Source organism: Oncorhynchus gorbuscha, linkage group LG06, assembly GCF_021184085.1.
Source record: "Oncorhynchus gorbuscha isolate QuinsamMale2020 ecotype Even-year linkage group LG06, OgorEven_v1.0, whole genome shotgun sequence".
In the NCBI taxonomy this organism is placed as follows: Eukaryota; Metazoa; Chordata; class Actinopteri; order Salmoniformes; family Salmonidae; genus Oncorhynchus; species Oncorhynchus gorbuscha.
Genome location: NC_060178.1, coordinates 76,437,239 through 76,447,848, shown reverse-complemented (window position 1 = coordinate 76,447,848; position 10,610 = coordinate 76,437,239). Strand labels below are relative to the sequence as shown.

General features: G+C 41.3%; 1 protein-coding gene across 1 annotated transcript; it reads left to right on the top strand.

Moving 5' to 3' along the window:
• Positions 1–3,883: 3,883 nt before the first annotated feature.
• On the top strand, positions 3,884–8,272 carry LOC124038339 (eukaryotic translation initiation factor 4E-binding protein 2-like). The gene is made up of 3 exons (XM_046354104.1): positions 3,884–4,225; positions 6,530–6,715; positions 6,897–8,272. Exons 1-3 carry the CDS (start codon positions 4,087–4,089, stop codon positions 6,926–6,928), a joined length of 357 nt encoding a protein of 118 aa, XP_046210060.1. The 5' UTR covers positions 3,884–4,086; the 3' UTR covers positions 6,929–8,272.
• The last annotated feature ends 2,338 nt before the right edge of the window (positions 8,273–10,610 follow it).

Below are 10,610 nucleotides of genomic sequence, written 5' to 3'. Positions count from 1 at the left end.
ATTTCTAGACAGAAAGCTTAGAAAGTGTGATGCAACTGCGCATAATGAATAATCATAAACGCATGATGGAGTGTTCACGGGCTATCAAAATTCAGAACCTCCGAGTTAAAATAAACCTAGTTATTGGCTTTGAGCTTTCTATTTGGTTGATTCTGATACCTTTCAAGTGGGTATTATCTTTCTACAACGATTTTTCCATTCTGCGTTTCCTATTTCTGACTAGCACATCTGAGTTGCCTATTAACGCAGCATCACAAACAACATGTTATGCTGTGTTCTTAACCGAGTGGGAAGGTGGTATTTTCCACATACGACTGTGAAAATTCCACTTAAATGCCCCTCCAATTGGTAATTACTAGTGGGAAACTCGTCTATATTCCCTGATGCTGCGTTCAAGACAACTCGGAAGTCAGAAACTCTGTGATTATTAACTGGAATCTCGTTGAAGAAAGGTCTGGGTTTACCACTTGGAAAGTATCAATGAACTATTAGGAAGCTCTACACAAAAAAACATATGCAAACTTTAACTGAGGTTCTGAGTTGCCACACTCAAAACGTTACCTTTATTTAACTAGGCAAGTCAGTTAAGAACAAACCCGGGACGATGCTGGGCCAATTGTTTGGTGCAACATCGCAAGACATCTGGAAATGGTTGCAAAGCAGAAAAAACAGACCAGGCCAGGATCAAATCACTTGCGCCAAATACAACAGGTGTAGTGTAATGCTTACTTACATTCCCCTAACCAACAATGCAGTTTAATAATACAAATAAGAATACGAAATAAAATAAATGAAAGAAACAAGAATTTAAAGAGCAGCAGTAAAATAACAAAGCAAAACTATATACAGGGGGTACCGGTACAGAGTCAATGTGCAGGGGCACCGCTTAGTCGAGGTAATTGAGGTAATATGTACATGTAGGTAGAGTTATCAAAGTGACTATGCATAGAAATTAACAGAGAGTAGCAGCAGAGTAAAAGGGGAGGGGGCAATGCAAATAGTCTGGGTAGCCATTTGATTAGCTGTTCAGAAGTCTTACGGCTTGGGGGTAGAAGCTGTTTAGAAGCCTCTTGGACCTAGACTTGGCGCTCCCGTACTGCTTGCCGTGCGGTAGTAGAGAGAAGAGTCTATGACCAGGGTGGCTGGAGTCTTTGACAATTTTTAGGGCCTTCCTCTGACACCGCCAGGTATAGAGGTCCTGGATGGCAGGAAGCACGGCTCCAGTGATGTACTGGGCCGTACACACTACCCTCTGTAGTGCCATGTGGTCGGAGGCTGAGCAGTTGCCATACCAGGCAGTGATGCAACAAGTCAGGATGCTCTTGATGGTGCAGCTTTAGAACCTATTGAGGATTTGAGGACCCATGCCAAATCTTTTCAGTCTCCTGAGGGGCAATAGGTTTTGTTGTGCCCTCTTCACGACTGTCTTGGTGTGCTTAGACCATGTTAGTTTGTTGGTGATGTGGACACTAAGGAACTGGAAGCTCTCAACCTGCTCCACTACAACCCTGTCGATGAGAAGGGGGGGCATGCTCGGTCCTCCTTTTCCTGTAGTCCACAATCATCTCCTTTGTCTTGATCACGTTGAGGGACAGGTTGTTGTCCTGGCACCACACTGCCAGGTCTCTGACCTCCTCCCTATGGGCTGTCTCGTCATTGTCGGTGATCAGGCCTACCACTGTTGTGTCGTCAGCAAACTTAATGATGGTGTTGGAGTCGTACCTGGCCGTGCAGTCATGGGTGAACAGGGAGTACAGGAGGGGACTGAGCACGCACCCCTGAGGGGCCCCTGTGTTGAGGATCAGCATGGCGGATGTGTTGTTACCTACCCTTACCACCTGGGGGGCGGACCGTCAGAACTGTAGTCAATGAATAGCATTCTCACATAGGTGTTCCTTTTGTCCAGGTGGGAAAGGGCAATGTGGAGTGCAATAGAGATTGCATAATCTGTGGATCTGTTAGGGCGGTATGCAAATTGGAGTGGGTCTAGGGTTTCTGGGATAATGGTGTTGATGTGAGCCATGACCAGCCTTTCAAAGCATTTCATGGCTACAGACGTGAGTGCTATGAGTCGGTAGTCATTTAGGCAGGTTACCTTAGTGTTCTTGGGCACAGGGACTATGGTGGTCTGCTTGAAACATGTTGGTATTAGACTCAGACAGGGAGAGGTTGAAAATGTCAAGATGCTCTCTATGGTCCAGCTTTAGAACTTTTTGAGGATCTGAGGGCCCATCCATGCCAAATCTTTTCAGCCTCCTGAGGGGGAAGAGGTGTTGTCTTGCCTTCTTTACGACTGTGTTGGTGTATGTGGACCATGTTCATCTCTTAGTGATGTGGACCCCGAGGAACTTAAGCCTCTTGACCTGCTCCACTACAGCGGGTGGAGACCTCGATAACAGCATTTCCGGCAGTTAAATGTAACAAAACAGTATTTATAAAAATATCTATATTGAATTATTAGTGTGTAAGTACTGATACTGCAGTTCATTTGTAAGAGTTTATCAATGAGTATGTTTATATGCACTTTAATAACTAGACATTAAACTGATTTTGAAAGTAGGCATTTTATTCAATAGTAATGTAAACACCATACTCTGTTTATCTTAATCGGCGTAAAATCTAAATTGAAGTAAGCATAAAACACCTGCCTGGTTTTCTGATCTATTAGGACATGCGTTCCAGCGCTGCATGTGCTAGCACCAACCGAGCGAGCCTCCCTCTTTAGCGCGAATTAAATTAGTTCAGAACAACTGAATGTATGCGTTGTGTAACGTTTCTATGCGAAAACTACGTCTATGTCTGAACTCGGAATAAAATATGCTTCCCAAAAATAATATGGTCCCTGTGGTAGAACGTTCATTTAAGTTGATTATTTTCTGCATTCATCAAAGTGCCATCAGGTAGCCTGATTTCAGATGTGTCCATGGAAACAGAATGATTCGGGAAAGCATGTAAACATTTTAATCAAACTATTACATTAATCGGACTATCCACCAAGGGCGTAACTTTGGTTTTAGAAGTGGGGGGGTGGGGGGTGGGGGGGCATTATTATTAATTTTTTATCCCGTCGGATAAACACTCCAAACAGCCTACCCTACCAGGACAAAAATGCAATTTTAGAATGTGGGGGGTACATGTCCCTCCTTTCCCCAGTGAAAGTTATGCCCCTGCTATCCACAATAATAGCATTATTGTATGCATGTAACCATAGGCTTTTTGCAAACCAGCTGAATATAAGTCAGGTCTCCAACCCATTATACTGTACATTTTCTTCAATATGGGAGATATCATGATATGTTCTATCTTGATAACATATGAATCCACTAAAACTCTGTGTTCTTCTTCTGCCATAAATCAGACTTTAGTTTGTTAAATGTAGAACACGTACAACATGGAAACAGTAAAGCAACATTGCCCTGAACCAGAGAAGAAGATGCACTTTACCTCAACAATTCTTTTTACAGTCTATGGCAGAAATCATCAACTACACTGAACAAAAATATAAACCCAACATGTAATGTCTTGGTGCCATGTTTCATGAGCTGAATAATAAAATATCCCAGAAATGTGCAGTTTTGTCACACAACACAATGCCGCAGATGTCTCACTTGACATATATCTCTCTATTATGTGTGGGAATACTTTAGAACAGATTTCCAAACTTAAAATCACTTGGATCTGATTTGCTGAAAGAAAAAAAAAATATATATATATATATATATACTTTCGGGGGGCCCAATAAAATCACCTGCGGGCCGCCAATTGGCGAACCATGGTCTATATGGCCTTAATCTACATCAAATAACTTTAAAAATATATATATATATAATACTTTTCTTTCTAAACACGTGTGGTGGCTGTCGTCCATTGACATCATATCCGGTCTGCTTGTGTTGTTGTTTTTTCTGCCTGGCGGAGAGAGTGGGGATGTACTGACGGCTGGGTGGAAGAGAGGAGCGACAAGAAAGCCTTGGGAAGAGATAAGATAGAAAGGGAAAAGGCCCTGGGTTCCACCGTCCGTCAGGTTAGGCATCAACCACCTACAGATTGCAACACCGTCTGACCAGTCACTAAACCGGGGGTGAAATGTCGTCATCTACCAGTCGTCAGCTTAGCGAAAGCAGGGCCATTCCAACCAGGACGGTGTTGATCAACGATAGAACGCAGCTACCTCATGATTATTGCACCACCCCTGGAGGCACTTTATTTTCAACTACTCCGGGAGGTAAAATCAACCCGAACCGATAAATTGTACCTTATTAATGATATGTGTGTTTAAGCAACTGTCGCCATTTCGCTATGCACTGTCGTGCATTGTGGCCTACAGTAGCTAGCATGTCAAGGCATCCCCAAGCGTTCAAAAACAAAGGTTTACCCGGACCCTGCCGTCACCTTTGGCAATGTGATTGGTTGGTGTTCAACGCAATGATTCTGAGTCATGATGGCTACATTTGTAACAGTGCAATATGTTATTTATTACAGTGCCTTCAGAAAGTATTCAATCACATTGCCTTTTTCAAATACAATTGTTACAAGGTGAGATTAAAATGGATTTCAATGTCATTTGAAAATTACAAAATACTCTGTTAAAGTGGAATTCAATTTCGAATATAAAAAATAACTATATATACATATTATAATGAAAAATAAAACATATCTTCATTACATAAGATTTCAAGATTTCAAAAAAAAAACGTGTTAGAATCACCTTAGGCATCGATTTATAGCTGTGAGTCTTTCGGAGGAGTCTCTAAGAGCTTTACACAACCGGATTGTAAAATATTTGCAAATTCTTCAAGCTCTGTCAAGTTGATTGATGATCATCGCTAGACAGCCATTTGTATGTCTTGCCATGGATTTTTAAGCCAATTTAAGTCCAAAACCTTAACTAGGCCACTCAGGAACATACAATGTCGTCTTGGTAAGCAACTCCAGTGTATATTTGGCCTTGTGTTTTAAGTTATTGTCCTGCTGAAAGGTGAATTTGTCTCCCAGTGTTTGTTGGAAAGCACACTGAAACAGGTTTTCCTCTAGGATTTAGCCTGTGCTTAGCTCTATTCCATTTATTTTTATCATTAAAAAAACTCCCGAGTCCTTGTCGATGACATTCACACCCATAACATGATTCAGTCACCACCATGCTTGAAAATATGAAGTGGTACTCAGTGACGTATTGGATTTGCACCAAACATAATGCTTTTTATTCAAGACCAAGTAAAAAAAGTTGCAGTTTTACTTTAGTGCCTTATTACAAACAGGAAGCATGTTTTGGAATTTTTTTAATTCTGTACAAGCTTCCTTCTTTTCACTCTGTCATTTAGGTTATTATTGTGGAGTAACTACAATGTTGTAGTTAATCCAGAAAATCACATTGTAGGATTTTTAATTAATTTATTGGCTGACTAAATACTTTTTTGCCCCACTGTATCAAGACTATCTAGCTCGCTCACAAGACTAGCCAAGTTAGCTGCATTGTTGCTTCCATGCGGTTGGCTGTGGTCTTGGGGGTGGCATACAGCCTGGGAGACAGGGCTCCCTGTTAGGCATCGTTTAGGGCTTAGTTGCCCCATGAAGGATTAAATGCCCCATGAGCTCTTGGCTCAAGATAAGGGACATTTAGCTTGTTAACATTCTAACTTATAAACTGATAATGAGCACCAAACACATGAAAGCATGATGTTAGGATGAAATGTACCATCCCTTAGTGTAGCAATCAATAAAAACATGCGCTGATCCATCATGGGCTCTGCCTCCTCAGCCATACTGTCAATCTATCATCAATGCCTCTATTCCTATTTATAGAGTTAATCTTGTGATCTTGACAAAACAACTTTTGTGATCATGAGATAAATAAGTTGGGATCTCAACATAACGGGGGTATTTATTTTATTCATATGATCTCTCTGAACTTCCGTAGTAACACAACAAAATGAAAAAGTGAAGGGGTGTGAATACTTTCTGAAGGCACTGTAGGTAGTTACAATGTATTCATATATTCATACATGCATGGCTGGTTTGAGGAAGTATCTCAATTTCATTTCCTAGACAGTGCTTTTGCATTTAAATAAATATTGCACTTTTATAGAAATAATGTTTATCGAAAGCTAAGGCCTCTGCTTTTTGTTTACAGCTTTTTCTTTGACGATACTGTAAACAATTATCCCAGCATCTGATGTAGTTGCCTAGGCCATGTTGTACATGACACGCCATCTTTTGATTAAAATGGGTATTTACAGTAAATATGTAACGAACTAAACAGGTTTATGCTATTCCCCTTTCGATTCACAGATTAGTGAATTGGTGCATCATTTTGTTTGTTTGCTGCCTCCATTGTAATGATGACATTTGCAAAAACAAGAAAACAGATGAATCGATGCAATATAATCAGCGTGTTATTATCGACATGATGGTTTACCAGTTCTTTAAAGCAGGTTTGTAATATATCTGTTGTTACTGCATTTCTATACATTTGATGGTTGTAACTAATATGTCAAAGATGTTATTAAATAATCACTCTCCTCTATCATAGGGACCAGGATCATCTACGACCGTAAGTTCCTATTGGACCGGCGTAACTCCCCCATCGCCCAGACCCCCCCGGCCCACCTGCCCATCATCCCCGGGGTGACCAGCCTCAACGTCCTGACCGAGAACAGAAGGAACGAGGCCAACAACCACATCAAACCCCACAACAGTCATGGCAAGACAGCCACCGGTCAGTTTGTGCCATATCCTCTGACTACTGTTGTCATGCCATACAACATGCTCTCTCTCTGTAGTCCATGTCAACCATGTTTTATCATGGAACCCCTGAGTCAAATTAGTAATAACAAAGGTATTACACCCCTTGCTTTAGAGTACAGATGACATTGTATTTGTGTTCTTGTGTTTTAAAGGTGAGGATGCTCAGTTTGAGATGGACATCTGACCTCACCTGAGGAACCACACCGGAACAACAGAAGAAGAAACAAACCTGGTTCCTGTGCTGTGTGCCAGTGGCTTGGCTTGTAGAAACCAATGTTGTGAGCTCTCACATCACCCACAGCAGCCATCTTCTTTCGCTCTCTGTCTCGCCATCACTGGGTGTGATGTATGTAAACCACGCAGATAAACTATACCATGTAATACGTTAACTGTACGGCCAACTTGGCCCCATACTGTGGCTCTGTTTCAATGTCCATGCTAGCATACCACTTAGAATGAAGCAATGTATTTGACATGCATCCTAAGTGGTATGGTAGTGTGGATATTGGAATGTAGCCTGCATGTGTTGTTGCCAACTCATCTATCGTTGTCAAGCCATAGTTTGGCATGACAATGAAACAACACAAAGAGGAGTTGGCTACAATACAAACTGACTGGGCTACCAGGCTATGGCTAACCCTGAGACCTAGCGGAAGACTGCAGGTCTATTTGAATAGGTCTCAGGGTTACTAACTGCCGTATATGTATTGTATGTACTTCAGCCACACAACAAGCAAAAGGGTCTAAAGGTAACCAGAGATATTCTTAACCATTAACAAAATGTAGACGCCCAAGTCAATGCAGTAATCTAAACTTACCATTCTGTATTTCTGTATGTGTCCTTAATACCAGAGCACACTGTAAACAAAGCTGTCTTTACTGCTTTAGACATTTTATAATGGGGCCTAAGAAACTGTACAACATCTACTACTTGTACTACTTTGTAGAGCAAAGTACTGGCCTTAGATTGATGTTACTTATCCTTTTCAGAACCTTTGTCATTGTTTAGGTAAAATGTTCATAAAAAAAAAATATTGGATATGCTCTTACCTGCCTGTTTTGTAGTCCGTTAGTTACCAGCAATTAAACTCATAAGGGATGATGTGACTGATTAAATTCTGATTAGCTGAGAATTTCATCATCATTCCAAGCCTTGAATATCTATCCATCACCAATACAAGCCTGACTTTATGTTGTGTTTTGGGTCTTTCTGGTAAAGGATTTTATAAAGATTTACCATTTGGAATACTTTGGCTTCCCGTTTGTGGTGATGGTTTGATAGATTTGCAAAATGAAAGGAGAAAATGAATTTCTATATTTCAGGCTATTCTAAATGTTATACATAATCCGATAATGACTAAATACATTTGAATGAGCTACATGAATGGTTTGTATTTTGTCGCAAAAGAGATTTGAAACTACAAACCTAACTGCTGTTCTAATTTGAATTAACTTCATTTTTTTTGAGAAATTTCAATGCCAGTGGACACTGTTACAGCAAGATCAATAAAGTTCCTTATGATGAGGATTATGCTGTTCTGCCTGTTTTGTCTGTACACATGGGTTCACATGGTTGTGATCACATTGATAACAAAAGTACACGAATGTCCAACAAATTTGTCTTCTGCTTTATCCCATTCCCAACCCCTTCAAAAGACGGAGATAAACACAGAGAGGAATATCCACACATCCAGTTGCTTTGAGCAGGTGTTGGAGATTAGAGTGTACACAGTATGTTCAATAAAACGAAAAGAAAGACTCCACATACTACAATCTATTTTCCCAGGTGTGTTCAATGTCACGCTTGGAAACACTGCATACATTGAAGAATCTTCCTTTTCTTTTTTAATCACAGTCACAGAGATAATCTTCTCTTTAGATCCTTTTTCTGAGAAAAAAACAAGGTAGTCAGTGATCTTCTAGTCGGAGCTCTAGAGATGGTGTTTCCGACTTTTCCAATTTGTATGATCGTTAAAAAAAAGTCCCAGTCGGAACTCGTTTTTCCCCCGGAGTTTTCATTTGTCTTGAATGCACTGAAGTTTGAAGTCAGAGATTTACAAGTACTTAGTTGTTTTGATGCAGCATAGAAAAGCCTCAAGGCTTCAGTCATAACGGCGGCAAAAACAAAACAAAAAAAAGAGTTACAGGGGGCAGGTTAATCACGTCCGAATCTTCCTCTGGGAGAAAAAAAACACATGCTTGGGTTTGTCGCGTTCGAAACGACTGGGAACTCGGAAATCTCCGACTTCAGTGTGTTGAAGACAAAAAATGTTGCTCCGACGAAGTCAAATCAAATCAAAAGTCGGCAACTCTTGCCTCTTTCTAGAGCTCTGACTTTCCGGTTTGAAGATCACTGGCGTCATGATTTTACCTCATTTTTTTAGTTCCCAGTTGTCTTGAAAACACCAATAATTAAATAACGGACATTTTAATAGTAATTACAAGTCCTCTGCAAATATGACATCATACGGCTATATGGGTAGTAGTTCCCCAGCCCTAGGGTCAGTTATTGAATAGCCCTGGTGTAGGACTGTTTTGACCACTAGGTGGTGGGCAATGTTAAGTGTTTCAAGTACAGCAAAAACTTTTGGTCATGTAGTGTATGTGGACACATGCTTGTCGAACATCTCAGTCCAAAATAATGGGCATTAATATGGAGTTGGTCCCTCCTTTGCTGCTATAACAGCCTCCACTCTTCTGGAAACGGCTTTCCACTAGATGTTGGAACATTGCTGTGGGGACTTGCTTCCATTCAGCCACAAGAGCATTAGTGAAGTCGGACACTGATGTTGGGCGATTAGGCCTGGCTTGCGTTCAGCTTTCCAATTCATCCCAAAGGTGTTTGATGGGGTTAAGTTAGGGCTCTGTGCAGGCCAGTCAAGTTTTTCCGCACCGATCTCAACAAATCAATACTGTATATACCTCGCTTTGTGCACGGTGGCATTGTCATGCTGAAACAGGAAAGAGCCTTCCCCAAACTGTTGCCACAAAGTTGGAAGCACAGAATCGTCTAGAATGTCATGTCGTAGCATTAAGATTCACCATCACTGGAACTAAGGGGCGTAGCCCAAACCATGAAAAACAGCCCCAGACCATTATTCCTCATCCACCAATTAGGCCTGGCTCGCAGTCTGGCTAGCGTTCTCCTGGCATCCGCCAAACCCAAATTTGTCTGTTTGACTGCCAAATATTGAAGCTTGATTCATCACTCCAGAGAACGCGTTTTCACTGGTCCAGAGTCCAATGGCTGCAAGCTTTACACCACTCCAGCTGACACTTGGCATTGCACATGGTGATCTTAGGCTTGTGTCCGGCTGCTCGGCCATGGAAATCCATTTCATAAAGCTCCCGACTCCGTAGTGAGTGTTGCAACCGAGCACAAACATTTTTTACGCACTGCTCGCTTCAGCAATCGGCGGTCCCGCTCAGTGAGCTTGTGTGGCTGTCTACCACTTTGCAGCTAAACCATTGTTGCTCCTAGATGTTTCCTCTTCACAATAACAGCACTTACAGTTGACCAGGGTAGCTTTAGCAGGGCATACATTTGTTGGAAAGGTGGCATCCTATGACAGTGCCACCTTGAAAGTCACTGAGCACTTCAGTAAGGCCCTTCTACTGCCAATGTTTTCCTATGGAGATTATATGGCTGTGTGCTCGATTTTATACACCTGTCAGCAACGGATGTGGCTGAAATAGTCGAATCCACTCATTTGAAGGGGTGTCCACATACTTTTGTTTATATAGTATATATCCAAATGATGTGAGTGTGTGTTTTATGTGGTGTGTTTTATTTTGCTGTGTGTGTGTTTGTGCATGTCTGTTTTATGTGGCTGTATGTGTGTGTGTTTTATGTGGCTGTGTGTGTG